A 26143-nucleotide genomic window follows, 5' to 3' on the forward strand; every position below is an offset into this window, starting at 1 on the left:
CCTAGCACAGCAATTCTCAGCACACCGTGCAGGACCAGCATGTTAGCATTACCTGGTAGCTTACTTCTTAACCAGCCTTCCGCTGTTACTGAATCAGATCTACGGGGAGCAGAGCCCAGCAGTCGGTGATGTACTTAACAAGCCTTCCCGACAATGCTGAAGCATATTAAATTTGAGCATCAGGCTCCTAGCAAAGAGGTAGGTACTATGGTGCAGCTTTGCCAAAACTAAGTACTTGAAGCAAACACTCAGACAGGGATTCCCTTCCCCTTCTGATAATTACAAAATAGAAAGCTAGCTACGAGGGAAGCGGGGACCTGGAGCCATCTCTGCCCTCCACACTCCGTCATCAATTGTTTGGTTTCATCAATTGCTTGGTTTCTCTGATAATGAGGCGGAATGCTGAACAATGTTTTTTTAAGTTCCAAGCGTTCCCTGATCTAAATGGACCATTTTGTTGCATAGCTGATGAGATTCACACGACTCTCGTATTTTTCCCTAGACAAGGAGCTGAAATGAGTTATTAAGGTTATTAAAAGGTTCTTATTAACTAGTTGGCAGAATTCTTCCTTCTTTGAAAACGGAGACATCGCTGGCTTGACCGACTCAGAACCAGGGTTACAGAGAACACGGCCGTACGAGGCCTGTTCTTCCCTTGGCTTTTCCTGATGTGTGTTTCTTTCTGCTCTACCACACAGCTATTTCCTGTCATACTCGCCATTTTTCCCCTAAACTTCAAAAGAGGCAAATGGTGCTTGAATATCTGAAGGAAAGACTATGCTATTTAATTAGTGTATTTGTTGGGTTTATTGTTTCAGCTGTCAATTCATTTCATTGTGTACCTACTGGCTATACGCATGGCACTGTCCTATGCAGAATAGCATGTAAATAGACCAACAAAACACTGCCTGACTTATAACTTTGTAACATAGAAGGGCAAATGAGATGAATATGCAAAAATTATTAACAATGCAGCATAAGCATACTTTGGACCTCAGAGATGTATAAACAATGGGTGATGAGTCCTCAGCTAACTTGTTTACCAGTTCTAATTTGAGGGGAATTCATGGGGGAATATACATATTAATTTGGATTTTAAGAGATGGCAGAAAAGAGGTGGTTGTGGGAGACAAAAATCTCAATAGTATTGCAAAATATGATGTTATCAGGCAAAGGTGAGTAGGCCGATCTCATGAATTCTCCTACCTGCCCACATGTTAGTATCACCTGGGAAGTTGTGTGTGTGTGTGTGTGTGTGTGTGTGTGTGTGTGTGTGTGTTTTAATTACAGTTTCCATCCAACAACATTTTGTGTTAGTTTCAGGTGTACATCATAGAGGTTAGACAATCCTATACTTTACAAAGTGTTCCCCCTGACATTTCTAGTACCCATCTGGCACCACACACACTTCTTACCATATTATTGACGATATCCCCTATGCTGTAATTTACCTCCCTGTGACTATTTTGTAACTACCAGTGTGTCCTTCTTAATCCCTTCACCTGGAAAGTTTTTAAAAAATATGTAGTGATGGCCAGGCCCATCCCCTTCCTGAAAATACTTACACACTTTTTGAAATAGGGCCTGGACATTGGTTACTCTGATTTTTAAGTTTTCCCTGGATAATTCGAGAGAGAGGACAGGCCTGATTACCGTGCTACAGCAGGGATGTGGAGGGGCTGACCCCGCAGCATGGGAAGCCTTGGATGCAGGGCTAGGAGATTTGGATGCTGTGTAGGAGGCAACAGGATGTCATTGGACACTTCTTCACAAGGCAGCGAAGTGAACGGGGCTGTGCTTGTGCAATCACCTGGCAGTTGGTGGGGCTGTCCTATGGCAGGCAGAGGCCAGCAGCTGGGAGGGTCCTGGATAGGCACTGTGGTGGCCCCAGAGAGGCATAGTAACTGCAGGGAATGTGGAGCCATGGTTGAAGGGAAGCACACACTTTACGGAGCTTGGTGCCTGCTGTGTGCTGTGGCTGAAGGAGAGAGAGGACCCACCTGTGAGCTTTAGAGCCAGAGGGAACGCAGGGCTAACAAAACATAGTGGACAAGAACCACAGATAATTAAGACAATAGTTCAGTTGTACGCAGGTTGAGATAGTGGGACACACAGATCAGAACATCTGACAGGTCCCTGGAAAATCTGGACTCTCAAAATTCTGCCTGGAGGAGACAGATTAGGAGGAGACCTTGTTGAAAGGTTATATCCTCCGAGGAGATCATTGATTCTGCAGAGGAGAAAAATGTCTCGATGGAGTATCAAGAGACGGTGCAAACAGATGACCAGGGATAAACATCTTGGAGAATGCCCAGATGTGGAGGAAGAGCATGAACAAGGAGGGGTCAGCAAGGTGCCAGAAGCAGGAGGCAGCGGTGTGAAGGAAACTGAAAGAGAAAATGGTTTACAAGAAAATTCTAGACCCTGCAGCACCCACTCTGTGTTGCGGCAGGCGTTTAATTCAGGCTGATTCATATGTCTCATCAACTTTGAGGAACATTGCCAAAGAAAGATAAAGAAAACTGAGGAAATTCCACAGTGAATTCACATTAAAGCTCAATTTATAGTTTTAAATTTTTTTTCTATTATTTGAGAAATACTGATATTCTATTTGTGCTCAAATCTGCTCTTGTACCAAAAAAAAAAAAAATGCAATCATAAATATAGTGACTTAATTTTGTAACCAAAATGTGTTTCTTGGTAAATTTTGAAAGGATACTTTGGGGAGGAGGAATATGAGAGGGGTGAAAGTCAAATTTTTGAAGGTTCATTGGAGAGACATTCTTAAGAAAAAAAATATCTACTTTTCCTTAAGTCTTTGCTTCCCAAACTAAATGAAGAGACTCTCTAAGGAAGAAGCAACTTGGAATGAAGAGAATGTTCCTAGGGAAGTACTGTTTCACTGGGGAAAGTGAAATCTGAAAAGGAAGTGATTCGGGAAGTTTCAATAATAGTTGTAACATGAAGGGTGGAAAGTAAAAGTGGTACAAAAATTAAGAGGCAGTCTTGAAATATGGTAAGATGCCCCGAAGCTCCTCCCAAATTGGGGATATCTAAAATATTTCAAGCAGCTAATTCTGACAATACAATATCTGAGTCCCCAAACTCCCCTGGAGTTAATCCGCACAGTCAATTGAAAGGTCCCATATGAAGGAGTTCATTTTTCTTTCCTGGAGTCTTTCTTCATCTAAATATAATATGAATATTATTTGTTTTTGCAAATTAAATCTGTCATTCAAAGCACTTTTTTTAGTATTTGGCAAACCAAACAAAACTCTAATTTCTTTTTTTTAAAGAGTCTTTTTAATTTTAAAGAAATATGAAAAGAACAATGATCTGAAATATATTACCTATAAAAAGTTCAATGCTGCATCCTTTAAAAAAAAAAATAAAAGCAGCAGAAAGTGCATTTAAAGAAACAGGACAGAGAAAGTATCTTCAAAGCTATATGAAGCATTTCCCAGCTTTGGAAAATTCACATTCCCAATCTGGTTTCTATGAAACTTTTAAAAAGATCAAACAATTAGAAAGAAGCTGGGCTTGAAGGAGAAATGCTAGGGATTTTGGTAAACATCTGGTTACCATTTCCAATTGTAAGAAGTAACCCACTTAAGGAAGCCGTTCGGTTCCTTTGGAGTAAAAACGGAGACACTGGCTTTTTGTTCTCCGTGCACAGTGGTGGGCAGAGGAAACATCAGAACCGGGAGGTCACTGGAAACTCAACTTTTATAAATAAAAACGTTTTTTTCAAAAGCTAAAGTAAACTGAACTCAGGTCCCTGTTATATAAACAACTCAACTGAGTTAAGGTTAAATAAACATTCCTTGAGCTCGAGGGTGCCAATTAAAGAACACATTCTACTTGGTCATAAATACACCAGTAATTCTATAAGCATTCAGGAAAACAGCAATAAACCTGAACACACAATTACCATGTGCCATAACATAATAAAAGGGAATGATGCAGACTTATAAGTTTATTTGATTCAACTCCCCCTTCCCCGCCCCCCAGGTTGATTAATTAAAGGCACGGAAGCACTTCTGATACCATCCAAAACCTATTATTCGCATAATAAAAAACGTATGTCAGATGCGTCCTAGGTGAAATACTGACAAGGCAAAAAAAAAAAAAAAAAGCACACTGTGCTTTTTAAATGTGACCTTTACTCTTCTGTCTTCCTGGTAAACAGTCACACAGCATATTAAACTCAGGAAAGCAGCCGGGGTGCTGGGGTGGGGCTGAAGGGGGCCAGGAATGAGCAGAGAAGTTCACTGGGCTCTAACGGTTTTGGTTTTAAAGCATCAGTAGAAGCATCTGCTATAAACGTGCACAACTAGCCAAAAGGGACCGCTGCCAATTTTGCCTTCAGCTCCACATTTCTCCACTCCTTTGCCAGCCACGCCTCTCTGCTGCCCACAGGACACAAGACTAAAAGCAAAGACTGAAGAAAAGAAATCCCTAGAAGGATGGAGGTGGGAAATCTCGCCTTGCTTCTGTGTATGTGAATGCAATAGCAAATCACAGAACTGCGAATTTGAAGAAAGACTTTGGTGCTTGTTGACATCCTCCTGAGTAATAAAACCACTCTCTCAGCAGCCTTCCTAACTCCTTTTGTTCCAACAAAACGTCCTACTTGTTGAGATGGGCTCTGTTCCATGGCTGGATGACGCTAATTGATGCAGTGTTCATCCTTCAATTGGTCCTGGTTACACCTTCTAGAGTTACGACAAATGAATCTCGCACTCAAGTATCCCATTAAACAGTGGGAATACAAAACTATTGGTCCGAATACTTGCAGGGCCTCCCAGAAATGTTCTTTTCAATTGGAACAATCGATTTCCTCGTGCCCACTGCCATTCTGATTTCCGCTACAACTGTAGAAATATGCCCTCTTCAAGGATACATAAATAATCCTGAACCAATGATAACATATATTATGTCAGAGTCTCTTTTTTTTTTTTTTTAATTTCTTTATTGATTAAGGTGTCACATGTTTGTCCTCATCCCCCCATTCCCATCCCACACCCCTCCCCATGGATGCCCCAACCCTCTGTTGAACTTAAGCATTGGTTAGGCTCATATGCATGCACACAAGACCTTTGGTTGATCTCTCCCCCCTCCCCCCACCCTCCCCTATCCTCCCTCTGAGGCCCGATAGTCTGATCGATGCCTCCTTGTTTCTGGTTCTGTTCTTGTTCATCAGTCTATGTTGTTCATCATTTCCCCTAGATGAGCGAAATCATGTGTCACTAGAGATATACTTATAAGAATTGAATGTGCGACGAGCAATAATAGTTATGCAGACAGGCAAATGAATCAGTCTGTAGTGAGTTTCTTTCTGGTCCAACAGTTCTTTTGAGACCCAATATCAATGTCCACCAGTTCCTTATGAGTACATGTCGGCACTGACCCCTCAGCTCTGGATGGTGGACAAATGGTGGTAATGCAGGTCCGACTCCCTCTGGTTTGGTCTCGGCCGGATCCAGGGGCACGGCTTCACCCGGATCCAGGGGCCCACGGCCTCACCCGGACCCGGGATCCAGCCTCACCCGGATCTAGGGGCACACGGCCTCGCCCAGACCCAGGATTCAGCTTCATCCGGACCCAGGGGCGCATGGCCTCACCCGGACCCAGGGGCCCACGGCCTCACCCGGACCCAGGACCCAGGCTCACCCGGATCCAGGGGCCCATGGCCTCACCCGGACCCAGGACCCAAGCTCACCCGGATCCAGGGACCCACAGCCTCACCCGGACCCGGGGCCAGTCTCACCCGGATCCAGGGACCCACGGCCTCACCCGGACCCGGGACCAGGCTCACCCGGATCCAGGGGCCCACGGCCTCACCCGGACCCGGGGCCAGGCTCACCCGGATCCAGGGGCCCACGGCCTCACCCGGACCCGGGGCCAGGCTCACCCGGATCCAGGGGCCCACGGCCTCACCCGGATCCGGGACCCAGGCTCACCCGGACCCAGGGGCGCGTGGCCTCTCCCAGACCCAGGGTCGCGTGGCCTCACCCGGATCCAGGGGCCCACGGCCTCACCCGGACCCAGGACCCAGGCTCACCCGGATCCAGGGGCCCACGGCCTCACCCGGACCCGGGGCCAGGCTCACCCGGATCCAGGGACCCACGGCCTCACCCGGACCCGGGGCCAGGCTCACCCGGATCCAGGGACCCACGGCCTCACCCGGACCCAGGACCCAGGCTCACCCGGATCCAGGGGCCCACGGCCTCACCCGGACCCGGGGCCAGGCTCACCCGGATCCAGGGGCCCACGGCCTCACCCGGACCCGGGACCCAGGCTCACCCGGATCCAGGGGCCCACGGCCTCACCCGGACCCGGGACCCAGGCTCACCTGGATCCAGGAGCCCACGGCCTCACCCGGACCCGGGGCCAGGCTCACCCGGATCCAGGGGCCCACGGCCTCACCCGGACCCGGGGCCAGGCTCACCCGGATCCAGGGGCCCACGGCCTCACCCTGACCCGGGGCCAGGCTCACCCGGATCCAGGGGCCCACGGCCTCACCCGGACACGGGACCCAGGCTCACCCGGATCCAGGGGCACGCGGCTTCACCCGGATCCGGGACCCAGCGGGGTTTCATCTTCTTGATCCCAATTCCTGTTGGTCAATTCCCTCTCAGCAATTCCTTCGGCCATTTTCTCAGAGTTCCAGGGCAGCCACCGCAGAACTCGTTGGGCGGCGGGCTCGGCGAAGCTCCGGTGTGCCCGGTGCGCGGCGGCGGGCTGATCCGGGGTGGCTGCGTCGGCCCTTGGGTCTGCAGCGGTGGCCGGTCGCCGAGCGTGCGCACCTGGCCGCTTCCGGGGCGTTGAGATTCTTGAAGGACTCGGAGGTCAGCAAGCGCGTAGTCTCCCACCCCATGTCTCCCAGGGGCTCGTCTGTCCGTGCTCGGCAGCGAGTGAAGCCTTCCCCTCAGCCGGAGACCGCTGGGGGAACTGCGCCGAGCACGATCCAGGCCGCCATTGTGTCGCCTGAGCCATAGTTTTTAAAGTGTGGTCTTTGGGTCACTGGCATCAGCTTCATCCCGCGTACCCCTCTCTTTTATTCTAGTTGTAGAGCATCTGCTCAGTCAGCCCTCCGGTGGTTCTGGATGGTGTCTGCTCTGCTCTCCCGTCGTAGTCTCAAAATTGTTGTGGTAGGCAGCAATCAGGCTTCTGCCCTATGCCTCCATCTTGGTCCTTGTTTGTATAGTTAAGTCTTGATTGTTGTTGGTGTCACTGGGAGGAATTGTCCTCCAGGCCAATTGGTCGTGCGGACCCTCTGTGTCTATAAAGGAAGAGTTGCTGTGCGGGAGACACGTTTATTTGCCGGGTCTTGGTGCAGCAAGGCTTTGGCGCTCACTGCGTCTGCCTCTTGAATGTGTCCCTTATGGTAGTGGTTGAAATCTGGTGTCATCTCACACCGACCACTAGATGCCCTCGTTTCTGGGTCTCCAATGGAGTGTAGGTCAGCTACTGCCTGTGGCCCTTCAGCATGAATTACAGCATCCCTTATATTCGTGACCTGTTTTGGTGTCTTCCCCTTTTGGCTGCCTCCCTATCGCTCAGCTTCCCCAATCTCCCTGGGTGGTCGCTCTTGATACCCCCCTTTGTGGGCTGAGTGCAAAGTCTTGGTGTTGTTAAGCCTTGATTGCTGTTGGTACACTGGGAGGATGTGACCTCCAGTCCAATTGGCTGTGAGGATCAGCTGTGTCTATGCCGGGAGATAGCCCCATTCAACTAGACTTGCAAAATTGTAAAAGCCTCTGTGTTCAGCTTGGACGGGGCGGAGCTACAGGGCGGAGCCTACCACCTTGGCTTCCCGTCAGCCCCGCCCTATGAGGTTCCTGTGTCCCTCTGTACTCCCAGCAAACACCTCTGAGAGAAAAGCGCCCTGGAGTTTCACGCGCTGCCAAACAGTCTAGTCTCTCCCCCAATGAATCTGGATTCCCAGATTCTCGCCCAGAACTGGGTTTCCGTGTAGTCAGAATTGGGGCTCACCGCAGTCTGGCGCTTTTGTCTCCTTCCCTCCAGGGCGACTCAGCGGCACAGTCAGCAGCCCATCCTCCGCGCACAATCCCCTGCGCGCCTCCGGTGCTCTGCTCTTCGCCGCCTCTCTGCACCTCTGCCCCACAGCCCAGCTTTCCCCAGCATGAGCCTGGCTTCACCGGGTCTTTCCCGGAACTGGGGTCCAGTGCAGTTGGAACTGGGGGTTCAGCACAGTCCAGAGCCCTTGTCTCCCTCCCGCTAGGGCAATCCAGCGGCACAGGCAACAGACCCTCCTCTGCGCACATTCCCGTGCGCGGCTCCGGCGCAACTCCTCTGTGTCTCCGCCCCACAGCCCAGACTCCCCCAGCCTGAGCCCGGCTTCCCAGGGTTTCGCCCGGAACTGGGGTTCAGTGCAGTCGGAGCTGGGGTTCAGCACAATCTGGCGCTTTTATCTCCTTCCCGCCAGAGAACGCCAGCCAGGCCGTCAGCCGCCCCTTCCTCTCCGGCTCCGTCTTCCCCGCACGCGCGCGGGCTCGTGTCTCCGCCCGTGTCTCCATACCTCAAGCTTTTACGGCTTCCCTGATTTTCCTTGTGGTCCTCTCTTTCCTTCTAATTTTGGGCATTTCAGTCAGCCAGCTTTCCTGTGGTTCTGGATGATGTCCGTTTTGATTTTTAGTTGTGTTTTTGAAATTGTTGTGCCCGGCTGTAGGTTAGGTGTTTAACCTATGCCGCCATCTTGGTTTCTCCATGTCAGAGTCTCTTGAACTACATATTACTTAGATTCTATCCAGGGAGCAAGTTTAAAACTTTTGAAAAACATTGATTCTCTCTTAGGCCACTATTTCATTCTATGAACTCAAACAATGGCTTGCTAAATAGTACCTGGGTGATATGAAAGACAATAATTTGATGGTGCCCTATCTTTTTCTTTAGAGAATTATAGTCATAAAAATCCTGCGTCATCCTATATAATAAAAGGGTAATATGCAAATAGACCTAACAGCAGAATAACCGAACAACCAATCAAAGTGTAATATGCTAATGATATGCTAAGGCCGTTCAACCGCTTGCTATGATGTGCACCGACCACCAGGTGGCAGACAGTCAACTGGTCGACCAGTCACTATGATGTGCACTGACCACCAGGGGGCAGATGCTCTGACCGGTAGGTTAGCTTGCTGCTGGGGTCCGGCCAATCGGGACTGAGCGAGATGGGCTGGACATACCCTGGAGCCCTCCCATGGTCCCTCCTTGGACTGATCGTGCACCGGTGGGGTCCCTCAGCCTGGCCTGCGCCCTCTCACAATCTGGGACCCCTCGGGGAATGTCGGAGAGCCAGTTTCAGCCCGATCCTGCAGGACACTCCCCTTGGGAGGGCGCCAGATGCAGGGCTCTTGGCTGCGAGCACTGCGGTGGCATCGCGAGCCTCTCCAGATTGGGACTAATTGGGCGCGAGCCCGCGTCAGGCACGGTGGGGCTGGGATGAGTGGGAGCAGAAGGAAGGAGCTGCAGGCGGCGTTGGACTGCGGGTTTCGGCCGATCCCTGCAGGCCACCCAGAGGGACCCCACCTGTGCACAAATTCGTGCACCGGGTCTCTAGTATGATATATTTTCCAAAGCGAGGGACTGGAAGAGCATAAAAGTGAGTTTTTACACTTTGCTAAGAAAAGAACTAGAGAGCTCAGTGTAGAGGACACAAAAGGACCTAAATGACGTGACAGGGGGTTGGCCCTTAATACTTCCCATGCACTCACGCAGCAGAAGCTGTCTGTGTACTTTCACATGTCTTTTACCGGGAGCATTTGTAGGTAACACTATGTGTTCCCCTGTTTTATGGACCATTAAACCTTCAGTGAGTCCACTGTCACCTCTAGGCAAAACACCCACAAGTCTTCATATCCTTCCCTGGCCTCTGTTCACTCCAGCTTCTGCTACATACATCCATGGGAAAAGCTCATAGCACTAGTGACTGAATTAAGTATAAACTCATCCACCTCCCCCAGAACCCACAGGCTGAGTAACACTGATAAATGATAGGGGACTCTTAAAAGCAAAAGAAGAGAGGAACTGTGAAAAATGGACCCAGCATTTAAAAGCCTCCGAGTCTAGACTCCTGGCTGTACAAAGCATCAGCCCTATCTATATACCACTGCATTGGTGGTTGCATTATTTTCGTTGTAAGAGCAGATCTGAGCATTATCAGTGTTCCTCTAAAGTTATATAAAATCTAAAGCTTTATCAATGAAGTTTTAATGTGGATTCTCTCAGGCCATTCACTATCTAAGGGGCCCAAACATTAGTGCATCATTTGATCTCCACTGATTCATGTATTCGGTACAAATTTATTGTCTGCCCCTCTGTGGAGGGCATGCTTTTAAGTGATAAGCAGAACAGACAGAATCCCTGACCTCAAGATTTTTTGAAAGTGGGGTGTCTTTTTCCTAAATGGAATGAATGATCCACGATACTATGTGTTGGAATTTCAGGAGTGTTTACAACCCAGACCTTTCAATGAGAATATCTAAGAACCTTGTGTGCACATATGCATGGCCCATGGCCACTGACAATGGGGCGGTGAGAGCCTGGGGCGGGGGGCAGGGGCGGGCTGGAGGGGGTCAATGGGGGGAAAGGGGGGCATATGTAATGCTTTCAACAATAAAGAATTATTTTTTTAAAAAAGAATATCTAAGTTGAGACAAAGTGCCTTGAAAACACCTGAAGTATTCATTTATCCCAAAATATTCAGCAGCTGCAGCAATCTCTTCTCTGTAGTAACAGTATCATTTTCCACTGAAAATGATACTGTTACTACAGTTCCCACTCACTGAACAATCCGAAACAACCAATTTGCTGAGGAGAAAACCCAGGCTTTGAGAGAGTAAGGAACTTGCCCAAGGTTATGTAACCATGAAACAGTAACACTAGGGACTCCAACCCTGGCTCGATCTTACTCTAAAGCTTTTTCTTTTTAATTACCGCAGTCTGCTACTTCCCCAATAAAGCAATTATTGTGGTTAAGCTCTTCTTACTTATGGGTAATTTAAATCTCAGCTTCCTTATAGCTTCTTTTTGAATACAAATAAACAGAAGAAAAATTTGAAACAGGTTTTTCATACAAAAGTTAAGACTGTTTTTTTTTGGTAGCTGTTTCTTTTCCATACAAACTTCAGAAACGGCTTTTGGCAAATAGCCATTCTAAATAAACCTTCAAAGTTAGGCTAACTTTCAAATGATACACGGATGTGTTAGAAATGTTTTAAGAGCGCAAGTGAAAGTAAAAGGAAATATAAGAAAGTAGAAATCTATTACATTATGTACAGGAGAGGAAATAGCCTTTTTCTTTTTCTTTTTAAATATATTTTCCACAACATTAAGTCGTGATCTGTCTCTCTCACTCTATTATCTGTTAATAGTGTTCCCAGGAACATAATTTGGTAAATTATAGTGCCCTTATTAGAGGGGGGAAAGACGTGAAGCAACATTATTTAAAATACCATTCTCTAAAATACAATATATCAAGTGTAATGTCAATACAAATATCAAAAAGTGCTGTTTATCTCCGTCTTAATTCTAGCCCTTCATAGATACGCATTCACTATTCCACGCTTACCTATAAGAGCCAAGATCTGACATCCATTCATTTGCATGCAAATGCTGCTTTGGTCCTTGACCTGTTAGGTAGCATAGGATTGTCTACTTCGTAACCCCTTTGAGAAAGGTGTTGTAGACATGCGACCTGGGCATGGGAGAGATTTCCGGAAGGAACTGCAATGCTCCCTTCCTGAGGGTAAAACATATTCTCTCCCTGTTGCTCTAGATACACCAAAACTCAAAGCCAAAAGTAAGCCTCAATCATAGTAGCTAACATATCCATATCCAGTTTGAGCCCAATTTTTGTATTTTCATTTTACTAATTTTGTAATTACATGTTTTATTTTACCATCAAATCCTTTTTAAGTGAGGTTTGGTGTAAGTTAAAAATACTAAACTATCTCAGCCCCAGACTTTAATCATCAGCTTGGTAAGGGGTCAAATGACATAGAATTAGACTAGACACGAGGGTCAGCACACTTTTTCGGTAAAGGGTCTAATAATAACTAGTTTAGGCAGTGAGAGCCAGGCAGTCCCTGCTGCAACCACTCAAGCCCGCCGTTGCAGAACAAACGCCACAAAGCCAGGACAAAATAAATGAGTGCCTGTGTTCCAGCGAACTTTGTTACAAAAACAGGCGTTGGGCTGGATCTGGCCTCTGGTCCATCGATTGCCAACCCCTGGCAAGAAAATCAATATGGCCTTTCACTTTTTGTATTTCTTCAGAAAACATTCCATACACAACCCCAACATTACAAAAACAAGAGCAATTTCAAACCATCAGAGTGACTCCGATTCTGTAGCTTCGACAGCAGGTTGACGTTGGCTTATCAGGTGAACTATATAATACTTTTAATTGACTAGTAAAAGTGCAAGATGCATTCAGAATTGGACAGAAAAGTGCTAACTATGCACTAACCTTCAATTTCCAGTTTTAACATATGCACATAAATAATTCTATCCAATGATAAAATCTACTGAGTCAGTCTCTTGGACCCATACTACTTGGATGTTGCCATGGAAAAAGTTAAGAACTGTTTGTTGGAGGGCACTTATTCTCTCTTAGACCACTACACTCTTCCATGGACTAAAGCACTGGTTTTCTAAATGCTACTTAGATACCAGGAAAGGGAATAACTGGTTGGTGCTTCTATCTTTTCCTTCAGAGAATTATATGTTCTTAGAAATGCAGACATAAGATATACTTTTCCAAAGCAAGAGATTGACAGGCCATAAAAGTATGTTTTACATTCTAAGTTTTGCTGGCCTAAATCTACAGACAATTGTTTTTTTACTGTTCTCAAAATCAGCTTACTGATGACATGCTTGTAAATACTCACAGAATTCAGTCTTAAGGAGTTCAATGGCATTATAGCAAACTGACCTTTGCATCATTTTATTCCCAAAATTAACTCTAAAGATTGTTACTCCTTGAACCATGTGCCTGAGGACAGTGTTCCCCAAACTGGACTACATGTCAGAATTACTCATTTCCAGTTTTTAACATATACTTTTCTGGGCCCCACTCCCAGACTATTGAATGAGGAAAATATTGGCTGAGTTTTACTGGGTCTCAGAACTCTGATGGGGGTGGACAAAGTGCTTAAATTCTCGGCACATCCTACGGTGAAGTAAATATCATTTTTGTCTTTAACAGATAAGAGAACTAGGGCTTGGAGCACTTGACTTGCTTAAAGTCATGTAGTCACAACCCTGCAATCCTTCTGGATAGAGCCACCAACTTCTGTTATGTCACTAGAATGGAATTAACCATATTAGAACCCAAGACTTCCTTTCTATCCAATGAATATGAACTAAATAAGTAGTAGGACAATTCAATAAAATATACAGCCCAAATGTTACTCCACAAGAACAGATTATATTTAATAGTGGCGTGTTGCCTGCTTGGTCTAGGACCCCCTCTTATTTTTTTCTAATTTTTATGCATTTTTGGCCTTAAAAGTTTAGGGGGGAAAAAAGTGGCCCCAAACTGGAAAGAAGCCACATGGGCTTCAAAGGATGACACAAAGTTCAGCAGAAGTGACTTGGGGTCATCAGGAGAGGAGAGGAAAGCAATGGATAGGTAGAACAGGGAAAATGCATTTTGTATTTAATTTCCTATGACAAGAATATCCTATCTAATAAAAGAGTAATATGCAAATTAACCATCACTCCATCACAAAGATGGTGGTGCCCATCGCCACAAGATGGCGGCGCCCAGTCCTCTCAGCCCCACCGGAGTCCCCCAGGCCCAGGGGGGCGGCCGCTGAGAGCGGGCAGCATGAGTGGCCTGGAGGAATGCTTGCTTTATCGCCGTGGCCACGAGGCAAGTGTTCCACGCTCGGCCACAGATGGGCCTCTGGGCCACGGAGAGCCTCTGGGCAGCAGGCACAGAGCGGCCAGGCCCCGCAGAGAGCTACTGGCGCACGGATTCCTGTGCAGGGCTGCTAGTATTTTATAAATGTGTCAATTCTGCTCAGAGGGAAGGAGGGAGAGGGGACGGGAGAGATTAACTGAAGAACTTACATGCATATATGCATAACCCATGGGCACAGTGAAGGCTGGGGTGGACCAGGAACCAGGTGGAGAGGGATAATGGGGGACATCGGTAATTCTCTTAGCAATAAAGATAAATTCACACACACACACACACACACACACACACACACACACACACACACACAAAGTAAAAATCTTAAATCGATTTGGAGATATTCCACCCCATTAGCTGGCACCATGAAGCCCTCATTGTATAAATGTAAACTACCTCTGCCCCCCTCTGTGGCATTAAGACTTAAGGTATAATGGGTGACCTTTCTCTCTCCATCTATGTAACTATAGTGACTTGTTTTTCTCAGCACCCTACATCTTAGCCTACAAGGTGGTCAGTCCTCCATTTATATTCCCCGAGTGCATCACAGAATTTCTCATCAGAGGTAGAGAACCAATGACCACTGGGGAAAGAGGCTGAGTGTGGGGTAGGAATTCCTTCGAATTGTTCCAATAGAGAAAATAAACAGGTAATAAACCCAAGAATATATGCAGCCTTGCCAGTAATAAAATAAGTCCAAGGTGAAAGAAAGAAAGAAAGAAAGAAAGAAAGAAAGAAAGAAAGAAAGAAAGAAAGAAAGAAAGAAAGAAAGAAAGAAAGAAAGAAAGAAAGAAAGAGAGACAAGTTTGCACCTGGGTACTTAGTAAGTTTTGTTTCTAATGCAATATTTCCAATTTCAGGTTAGCAAACAGCAGACACTGCAGTGGTGAGGTGAAAGATGGTGGGTAGCTTTCTAGATCATTCTGAGTTGCTTCCACTTCCTCTGGGCTGCTCCACAGGAGAAGATTAAGTTTCAAAGCACCAACATAGCCTCAGACTGGTTGTTGCTGCACATGTAGCAGAATAAGCATGAGGTGGCTACGTGAAACTAAAGCAAAACAAATTTTGCAAGACTCGAGTGTCTAGAAAACGTTTTTTGTAGTAAGTGCTTCCTTGCAAACATAATTTGTACATTAAACTTGTAGCCATGGCAAATAAGCTGCAATAACACAGTGGGGTTTTTTTATATGTTAGGTAATCGAGGAAATGTCAGCTTATAGTCACAGAGCTTTTTTATTTCAGGTATTCAATGCATAGCGAGCTCAGAGAAAACGACAAAATCAAATGAAAAACAAAAAAGAAAATCAATTTTCCATACTCGTGGAATTGCTACCCTTTCTTGAGGCCTATCCAGGAACAACATCTTACTCTACAAAGTAAAGAATAGCCGGAGCCGGTTTGGCTCAGTGGATAGAGTGTCGGCCTGCGGGCTAAAGGGTCCCGGGTTCGATTCTAGCTGGGGGCACATGCCTGGGTTGCGGGCTCGATACCCCCAGTTAGGGGAGTGCAGGAGGCAGCCAATCAATGATTCTGTCATCATTGAGGTTTCTATCTATCTCTCCCTTCCTCTCTGAAATCAATAAAAAATATATTTAAAAAAACAAACAAAGTAAAAGAATAGTAGGAGATGGATGTGTTAAAAGCTGAGGGGATGCGGGGAAGAGCAGACAAGCCAGCATTTACGCTGACACCCCGGGGTCGCCACTTAGTTATCTTGTGCTGCTCGCTGGGCCCCTCGGCTCCTGGGGCTGCCAGATCCTATTGCCTTTCGGGGTATTTGGAAGCTGCAAAGTAATCCTCCTTTTTCTTGTAAAACTGACCCAAGGACATCAAGGGAGAGAGGAGACATATTCCTGCTGTGGTGCAACTGGAGAAAACTGAACATTGAAATGGAATGAAGTTGAAATAACCCATGTTGAGCCGGTACCCAGCCAGTGACAGCACGGAGGAGGCCGAGGGAGAGGAATGTGACAACGGTGGTGGGTGATCAGGGCCGGCGCTCTGCACCACTCACCAGCTACGCAGGCGCTGGTCACACACAATCACCAGGTTCGCCGATGGGCTACCAGGGGTCCTCAAACTTTTTAAACAGGGGGCCAGTTCACTGTCCCTCAGACCGATGGAGGGCCGGACTATAGTTTAAAAAAAAAACTATGAACAAATTCCTATGCACACTGCACATATCTTATTTTGAAGTAAAAAAATAAAACGGCAAAAACACCCGCATGTGGCCCGTGGGCCATAGTTTGAGGACGCCTGGCTAAACTATTTTGTGGGATGAGAGGGAGAACGAACATTTTATTTATTTATTTATTTATTTATTTATTTATTTATTTACTTATTTACTTATTTACTTATTTATTTATTATTTATTTGGGGAGAGGGGTGCCTGGTTTGTGTTCTAGGGGAGGATCATATGTTCCTGGGTTTCTGAAAGTCTGTTTAGGGTGATCGGATGGCTTCAGAATGAAGGTATGTGGTACTTTGGGGCTATTTGGCCTGTTTTTTCAGATTCTGAATGTTAGTGTTGGGGATCTAACAGACCGAGGTGGGTGTCTGAACAATTTTCTGGTGCCTGAAAGCATGCTGGGGGTGTCTTATGGCACCTGCGTGGGCGTCTGGCATGTGTTTGGGATACCTGGGGGTACCTATGTTGAGGTGTGTGGGACCACCTGAGATGTATGGAAGTACTTTTTTCCAGACTTTTAGTCAAGTCTGCCTGTAGCCAACAGTGGCCCTTCTTCAATGGTGACAAATCTCTTCATTTCTTGTGTCCTCCACTCTCCAACTTCTTGCCCCCAACTCGCCTTCAAGGCCATCAAGGTCCCCAGGCGCCCGCTGACCACACGTCCCCTCGCACCCATTCCCCCAAAACAGCACCCAGCCCCCTTGTCCTCCCCACACAGCACCCAGCCCCGCCGCCCCGCCCTCGCAGCCTGAAGTGAGATTCCACAGGCTTCTACGGGAGGCCCCGCCCCCCATCCCAGGACCACACCCTCTCACCCGCCTTTACACCTGCTCTGATCAATGGTTTCTGACACTATCATTTATGGATGTTCTGGATTGGTCCTTCTTAGAACCAACCCCGACGGGGTCTGTAAAGTTTGTCGCCAGCCCTCTTTGATATGCCGAGCTCTCTCCTCCCTGTTTCCTCCCGAGCTTCCAGAAGCCCAGTGCTCCAGGTTTCCGTCTACCCGCCCGGGGCCAGGGACCAAATGGCATTCCTGTCCTCAGGGCCCATACCCGCCACACTTTTCATACCTTTCTTTTCATCCAACTGGATTTTTTTTGTGTGGGGGGGGGAGGGGGGGGCGAGAATATTTTTTAATCCTCACCCGAGGAGTGAGGATATTTTTTCCACTGAATTTTAGAGAGAATGGAAGAGGAGGCGGAGGAAGAGAGAAAGAGAGAGAGAAACATTGAGAGAGAAGCATCAATTTGTTGCCTCCCGGCTGCTGCCCTACCAGCCCGGGACTGAACTTGCAACCAAGGTACATGACCTTGGCCTGAGAATCAAGGCCACACTCCTTCAGTCAGCGAGATGGTGCTCTAACCACTGAGCAACTGGCCAGGGCCAAAGTAGATTTTTTTTTTTTCTCTAACCCCTGGGCGCTTTGCTAGCTAAGTAGCTTACAAGTTGACAGCCAATGTGGTAAAAGGTGAACGTGGTCAAGAGTGATCGTCCATTCACTAGCATAAACCTAGCACTTTAAAGAGTACGGGGGCGGGGGGGGGGGGGGGGAGACACCTAACTGCAGAAGTGCTATGAGGACGGCATGATTGTTGAAACTTGAAGGAAAAATAAATATTAGTATGGCACCGGGATCTGCATATTCTCTCCCAAAGAAAACCTCTGCCAAGCTCAGCGGTCGATTCAAACCGCTTTTCTTCCTTCTTTGATAAAGAGAACAATCTGGTTTGCTCCTGTGAATGAGCACTCCACATCCTTGCGGATTTAATAATGACAGAGTCAAGCAGGATACTGGGCCAAAAGAGAGACGGGGGCAACGGAGAGGTGAGGAGGAGGAGCACAGAAGTGAGGGCTGGAACACAGGGCTTCCCGCAACCCAGGTGTAAGATGCAGGGTGAGTCCCTTCACCTCTTGAAACCTCAGTTTCCCCTTCTGGAAAATCAGGGAGAGGATTTAATGTGCCTTAAGCTTAGGGCACACAGAGGGTGTCCGTGAGGATGAAATGAGGTCATGGACACACAACACAACATAGTATCTGTCACAAGGTTAGCTGTCCAACAAGCGTTAGCTGTTATTGTTAGTGCCCTTTTTGACCCTTATCAGCTATTCAGCTCTCTTTTTCAAATAACTTGTTTAAACACTTGTCTTTTATTTTTCACTGCAAATGAAAGAAAGAAAAGCAGTTGACCAGTAATAGCATGTGTGATAAATATGCACACTTCTTTCACAGTTACAGACCATCTATGAATCACACTGAAGCTGGCTTCTGGAAACAATTCCCAGCACATTCCACTTGCAGTCAGATGAATTGGCAATTTTCTTAAAATATGAGCAGTTCGGCGCTGGGCAGAACATGTACTCAGGCTCATAAACATAAACATGTTTTACGCCGCGTTTAAACATGAACGATGCAACTCCAAAATGCTGCAAAAATACAAGCAAAATAATTTCAAGAATAAAGCCAGCTAGCTAAAGAAACATTGAGAGGAAGTAGAAAAGGAGCCAAGTTTTCTGTAAGGCAAGGAAGCTGACCAGGGAGGAAAATTCGTGTTTCTGGATTCTTTTAGAGGGAGAGAGGAGCACATTCCAGGAATTATTTAACATCCCACGCCAAGCCCCTTCGGTAATCACTCTCACAGTCTGACCTTTCTCTAGCAGCTCCAGCCCCAGGTCAGGACCGGGCTCCTCTTCAGCGATGACCACTGTGTAACCAAGTTGAGCGAGAACGTGCTGGTGGACCCGAAGCTCCGCTGTGCTGGAGGAGGGAGGCCTGTAGAGGATGGCCCTTCTGCCGTGGCTGCCAAAGTGGGTCTCCATGGATTCTTCCAGCTAAAAGAGAAAGGAGGCATGAAAACTCAGGAGGAAAGAGCATCTTTCTCTTGAAGGACATCACTCATGCAAATCAAGGACCATTCGGAAAGTTATCTTTTAAGTTTTTTTTTCTCTAGACATGAAAGACATGGTCTCTGAAAGGCTGACAAGGACAGAGACAACCTCCTATGCAAGAACTGAAGGTGCACTGAATTCTTCTCACTATTACAGAACGTTGAAATTTGGGGGCCGTTAACATAGAGAGCTCCTAGAGGAATACTGTGGTGCAGAAATACAGAGCTCAACTCTGGCTGAAAATGTAAATGAATAGCAATGCCTGTCATCTGCATTGTGCTTTTATAAAGTCGTTCCAGCTGCATTATCTTAGAACAGGTCTTCTGGGTAAACATGGTGGAGGAAACGGACTCAGGGAGAGGCTGGGTTTTGTTCTGGAAGGAATTGTTCAGGAAGTGCCACAGCTGGGAAGCAATCCCAGAGTCCTTTGGAGACATATGTTGCTACCGCTTCTCTCAGGAAGCAGCAAAACTTGAATGCATCTCAATGAGACTGGGTGGGTCTTTGTGCGAGGGGAGCTAGCAAAGTGTCATAGTTTTAGGTTATCCCTCCAACAGTTTTTTGTCCTCCAAATAAACATTCCCTGTTCTCACAATAACGTTTGGAAATACCATTAACAAAAGGGAGTTTTCTCATTGACAAGTAGAAAGAATGACAACATTTTTATAATGTTTTTTCAAATATATTTTTATTGGTTTCAGAGAGGAAAGGAGAGGGAGAGGGAAAAAGAAACATCAATGATGAGAGAATCATCTGAAAATTACTAGACAATGCACAGTGGAGTGCAAGAGAGCAGAAACTCCGGGGCCAGGCTGCTGGGTTTGAATCCCCTGGCCCCACTAGCACCATGTGTGTGACCTTGGACAATACTTTCCTCCCAAGGTGCTGTGAGGATTAAGGAGTTAATATTTGTAAAGTGCTTAGAACTGTGCCTGGCATAGAAGAAGTACTAGATCTCTGTTTTAAAAATAACAATATACCGTATCATAAAGATCAGAGAGTCAGGAAAAACGTTTCTGATTCTGAGCTCTGCCTGCCCCATACAGACGTGTGATGAATATAATGGAAAGGATAGAACACTACCTAATCACACTCTCTGTGCATGGTACTTTGGCAAAACATGGCTGATTACAGGATATCACGTTTATTGGAAACGAAACTATTTGAACTCAAGAGTTTAACTGCAAATTTGGACGTGCTTTCCCCAAAAAATCTGGTTCTAGTTTGCAATGATAAACGTCTAAGAAGGAGTACTTGAACCTCAATAGAGTTCGAACCTTTGGACACAGGAGTTAGAGGGAACCAGTAGCACCGAGGAGGCCAACATAAGCAAACGTGAATCGAGGTGGAAGGGGAAGGCAGATGCTTCCAAATATATCGGCGTCACTCAAGCAAAATGCAGTGTCCAGAATTCCCTTCTCGTATTATTTTCTTACGCAATCCCAGGATGTGTTTCTCTATTACAGCCGGTTCAAGTATAGCAGTGATTTCACGGAAAGAGATGGTACTTTCAAACTTCAAGTTATTATTTAGGAAGATGCCATTCCTCTTTTCCCCCAATCAGGATCAGGTTAAGCAACACAGAGGTAACTCTTACCAATATACCTTATAGAGAGCATATTCTAAATAAAATATAATGACTGGGCATTTTTGTAATAACCTTGACATAGGCTGATATTTTAAACTCATGTCTCTGACTACAAGGACCAAATAGGAAATGAGCTTGTCAGTCAAATTATGTTGTATCATCCTGTCCTACAAACCGCCCTGTCCTTGCAATATTTATAACACACTGTATCAGCAGAGTGGCCCAATACCAAGGAATGAGAACAGTTTTAGCCGGCCTGGCAACAGGTGCACGCACTGGGTATGTGAAATGAAAACTGTGCTAACAGTATGTCAACCGCACTAGCAAATGCGGGATTAGCAAACGCCAGGAGCGGCGCTTTCAGAAATAAAAGCTCCTGATTACTCAGACAATTTTGAAGATATATATTTAGTGGAAAAATACATTCAACCTGGGCACCGCTACAACTAGACTGGAGACTTGCAAGCCTCAAAATCTAATTGAGAAGCTAGATATTCTAATCTAATAGCACTCTAATCCCTAAATCACTTCCCTCTCTCACTTTCCTGAGAGATCAACAGAAAAGTCCCTCAGACATCATTTTGCTAGACTACATGGAAGTTGTTTTATTAACTGAACACATTCTTATTGGAAGGACTTCCAAATCCGAAACCTTTACACCACTTCGATAAAGCAGAGGACAGAGTGTTGTAATAAACGGGTTGGAGTGTTACATGAAGCAAGGCAGAGTCAGACTAGAGAAGCATTGGGAAATCCAAAATCTGGATGTGAATTACAGCTGTGTTAATCGCTTGCTTCATCCGCCGGGGCGAGTTATTACTGAATCTCTCTTTATCGGGCTTTTTCTTATGTGTAGTAACAAATCCTACCTCATGAGGTTATATTGGGAATTAAATATGTTTTCTGTGTTAAAGTGTGTAATATAGTGTCCTATCAATAAATGATGTTAAATATATGAATGAAGTTGATTAATAATGTTATATTGTAACCCTGCTTTTATAATAGGAATTCTAGAAACTTTTCAATTAATATAGTTTGGTCTCTGTCAAAAAGAAACAGTTCTAAAATAAACTATGTAGTTCCAGATGCCCAGTTATATTTTTCTTTGTAGTACTCATTACCTTTTAATGCAAAAATATAATTTATTTATTTACTATGTTTATTTTCTGTCTCCACACACCATAAGGGAAGGTAAATGAAAGCATGTATTTTTGTCTGTTTTATTCACTTTGGTTTCCTCAACCTAAGAATAGTATTTGGAAGGTAATGGGCACATAATACCTATTCTTTGAGTGAGTGAATGAATGAATGAATGAACACAAACATCCTTTTTCTCAATTTGTAAAAGTCTTTGTTATAAATACTACTATAGAATATTTGGAATAGAAAAGGGAAAAATGTATTATGAAATTTACTTCAGTAGAATTGTGAATAGTAGCAAGAATAACAAAAATAGAGTTAAATATTTGAGCAAAATAGTAACTTTCAGTAAAAATGAATAAAAAGCTATATTATGAAAGTACTATATTTCTCAGATACTTATACTATTAAAAAGTTTTCTCCAAGACTCACCAGAAAACCAAGAAATACTGCCCTTTTAAAATATAGTAGGAATCAAAAATAAAACTTTTTTCCTACACAACAGAAAGATTATTTCTGGATTTATTAAAGTAGCCATGTATTTATGACATCTTTTGGTGCTTCTATAAATATATAGTAGACCTAGGATGTGTGTCATATATAACTAAAAGTCAAATTGCTTTGCTGGTCTAGATTTTTGGCATTTTAGACATATTGCAGAGCCTATTACTGTGAATTATGTTTTAATTTTTTTCTACTAAAGAATAAAATATTTTTTCAATTGATGAAATGTGCACCTATTTTAGGTAATTCAAGAAATAAAATGGATAAAGTTTGCTAGGATGTATAACTTACACGTTTTCTACTTAAAACTTATTTATAACTGCAGGATGGTTTAGGAGCCACAGGTTCCCTGGAAATGCAAGCAGGGTCTCTGGAGAATGCTCCTCTCCTGGATGAACCTTTAGTGAGCCTCTGCCTTGGATCTCACAGCTGACTCAACTGAATTTCAAGCCCATCATGGAAGGACCATACAGTTGTCAGAACTACTCCATAATCTGACTGTACAAACTGTACGTTAGGGCTATCTCAACACCCAACACCCAGTGAAAGGCAAGTTTGCTCATCTGTGGCTCTACATAAGTTCTAAACAAATAATGAAGAAACAAAAGCAATAACATATATATATGCAGGGACTGGGCCAAATCTGTGCCCCAGGCCTCTGACATCCCCTGAAGGGTCAAGGACCGTGAGAGGGCACAGGCCAGGCCGAGGGACTCCACCGGTGCAAGAATCTGTGCACCGGGCCTCCAATATTAATATAAAAAATATTATGTATGCTCAGTACAGCTTTGAGAAAATGGCAAAACCCGTCATTACCCATTCCTGAGTCTAATTTTCCCTTTAGCACTCTTCACAATTTATAATTATATGTAATTTGTTTAATGTCTGCCTCTCCTACTAGTCTGTATGTTTCATGAGAGCCTAGACTTGTCTGCTTTGGTCACTGTTGTACACACAGCTTTCTGCAGGTTCTGAATAAGAGGGAATGAATGAATGAATGAATGAGCAAATGAATTAATTTATGAATGCAAAGTATGAGTTAATTATTTGTAAATACATGCATGCCTTTTAATGATTGTACTCACTGTCGGGTGAAAAATCCACTAGAAAATCTCAGTGGAGGCTTTGACATCTGCATCTCAAGCCATAATATATCCATTACTTCTTCATCCCCAATGACTATCTCTTCTACATCATTGCTACCATCCATTCCAACGGTTACACCTTGAACTTTATGGTTCCTCCCACAGTCTCACCTCTGAAATTATAAGTAAAATGAGACATTTCATCCTCTAATCACATTCATATATTTCCAGCTCTTCTCATATATTTCCAAAACGTCCGTTCTTCTACCACTGGTCTTTCCCCCAAATGCCAACTTTCTTCTACTAGCCTCCTTTTCACCGTCTTTCTCTGCAGCTCAGATTCCATGATTCAACATCCAAGCACTGCCTGCCTGATCTGTTAAATTCCCTTTCTCCACTGTGCTTCCATCATATTTACGTGACAAAAGCTCAAGCATGGAAGAGCTGGGATCCAGCAGTAAACAGACAGGTGACAGCCCATCAACGAAAGCAGACTTAGGCAATTATTTATAAGAAGTCAGGACAGGGGCAGGTAAATCAGGAGGAATAAGATGTTATGGAAACTTAGCCAAGAGACCCAAGGAAGGTCTCTGCAGTGAGATTCTCGTAGGCAAAGCCAATTGAGTCTTCAGGCTTCCCAAACCATTCGGCTATGTGTCCTTGGTCAAGTCTTTCTTACACTGTCCACAGTGACAAAACTTCTTCACTCTCCAGGTACCTCTAACTTCCATAGATAACTGCTTCCCCATTCATAGAGGAAATTAGCACATTAGAATGAATCACATTGAGTTACACAGCTTCTCTTTTGGCAAACCTATAGGTTAATGAACATTTCCTCTTTTCTTTTGATTTCCTTAAAGAAATCTGTCCTCCACTTATCTATGGCTAATCACTCTGCTTATTCTCCAGATTCCATACTCCCCCTCCCCTAGGCAATAAACCTCCTCCCTATTTCCACTCTCAAATCCCTGAGAACTTCATCCATCTCTAGCCCCTCCTCCTGGGTCCTTAATATTCTCTCCCCCTTCTCTCCCAGTGGCTCTTTTTCAATGTTCATTCATTTAATACTAGAAGCCCGGTGCATAAAATTCATGCACAGGGTGGGGCAGGGTGTTCCTCAGCCCAGCCTGTACCATCTCCAATCTGGGACCCCTCAGGGGATCGGGCCTAAACCCCTGTGGGATTCGGCCTAAACCAGCAGTTGAACATCCCTCTCACAATCCGGGACTGCTGGCTCCTAACAACTTGCCTGCCTGCCTGCCTGATAGTCCTCTAACTGCTCCCCTGCCGGCATGATTGACACCTAACTGCTCCCCTGCTGGCCCAATCACCCCCAACTGCCCTTCCCTCCTGGCCTGGTGCTCCCCCAACTGCCCTCCCCTGCTGGCCATCTTGTGACGATGTGGGGGTGGCCATCATGTGATGTGAGGGTGTGAGGGTCAATTTGCATATTACCTCTTTATAATATAGGATTTTTAAACATTTTATATATGACAGGCATGTTTGTAGGTTCTGGGGACATAACAGTGAAGAACCCTGGCAAAGGTCTGTCTTTCACTGAGCTTACTTTTTAGTGGGAGGAGCAATACACAAGTGATGAAATCAGACGATGTACATTCCTGCAGAGATGAGGTCAGGGTAGAGTGCTAAAGAATGACCCAGGAACTCCCTTTAGATGTCACAATGCTGTTCTTGCCTGTGTTATGAACGTTCTGGATGAAGAAAAATGAGAGGAGAAAGGTAATTCTTAGAGGGAGAGAAAAGATGGGAAGAAAATTTAAAACAGAAAGATGTTGAGAGAAACCAAGATGGCGGCATAGGTTAAACACCTAACCTACAGCCTGGCACAACAATTTCAAAAATACAACTAAAAGTCAAAACGGACATCATCCAGAACCACAGGAAAGCTGGCTGACTGAAATGCCCACAACTAGAAGGAAAGAGAAAACCACAAGGAAAATCAGAGGAGCCGTAAAAGCCTGAGGTATGGAGACATGGGCGGAGACACGAGCACGCGCGTGCGGGGAGGACGGAGTCGGAGAGGAAGGGGCAGCTGACGGCCTGGCCGGCGTTCTCTAGCAGGAAGGAGATAAAAGCTCCAGATTGCGCTGAACCCCAGCTCCGACTGCACTGAACCCCAGTTCCGGGGGAAACCCTGGGAAGCCAGGCTCATGCTGGGGGAATCTGGGCTGTGGGGCGGAAACACAGAGGAGCGGCGAAAGGCAGAGCTCCGGAGGCGCGCACTGGAATGCCCGCAGAGGAAGGTCTGTTGCCTGTGCCACTGAATTGCCCTGGCGGGGAGGAGACAGGGGCTCCGGACCGTGCTGAACCCCAGCTCCGACTGCACTGAACCCCAGTTCCGGGCGAGACCCTGGGAAGCCAGGCTCATACTGGGGGAATCTGGGCTGTAAGGCGGAAATGCAGAGAAGCGGCGAAAGGCAGAGCACCGGAGGTGCGCACGGGAATGCGCGCAGAGGATGGTCTGTTGACTGTGCCGCTGAATTGCCCTGGTGGGAAGGAGACAAAAGCGCCAGACTGCGCTGAGCCCCAGTTCCGACTACACTGAAACCCAGTTCCGGGCGAGAATCTGGGAATCCAGATTCATTGGGGGAGAGACTAGACTGTTTGGCAGCGGGCGAAACTCCAGGGCACTTTTCTCTCAGAGGTGTTTGCTGGGAGCACAGAGGGACACTGAGACACAGGAACCTCATAGGGCGGGGCTGACGGGAAGCCAAGGCTGTAGGCTCCACCCTGAAACTCCGCCCCATCCAAGCTGAGCACAGAGGCTTTTACAATTTTGC

The 26143-nt window shown here is 45.8% G+C and overlaps 1 protein-coding gene across 2 annotated transcripts in view; it reads right to left on the reverse strand.

Annotated features, from left to right (window-relative positions):
• The window catches only part of CPED1 (cadherin like and PC-esterase domain containing 1), a 292313-nt gene that overhangs the window by 239283 nt on the left and 26887 nt on the right, over positions 1–26143 (reverse strand). For both annotated transcript variants that reach the window (XM_079785649.1, XM_079785648.1), the window contains one exon: positions 18785–18968. In XM_079785649.1, the coding sequence (XP_079641775.1) occupies positions 18785–18968 (184 nt within the window). The remainder of the gene's footprint in view (positions 1–18784; positions 18969–26143) is intronic.

The sequence above is a fragment of the Cnephaeus nilssonii genome (genome assembly GCF_951640355.1).
Source record: "Cnephaeus nilssonii genome assembly, chromosome: 12".
NCBI lineage: Eukaryota > Metazoa > Chordata > Mammalia > Chiroptera > Vespertilionidae > Cnephaeus > Cnephaeus nilssonii.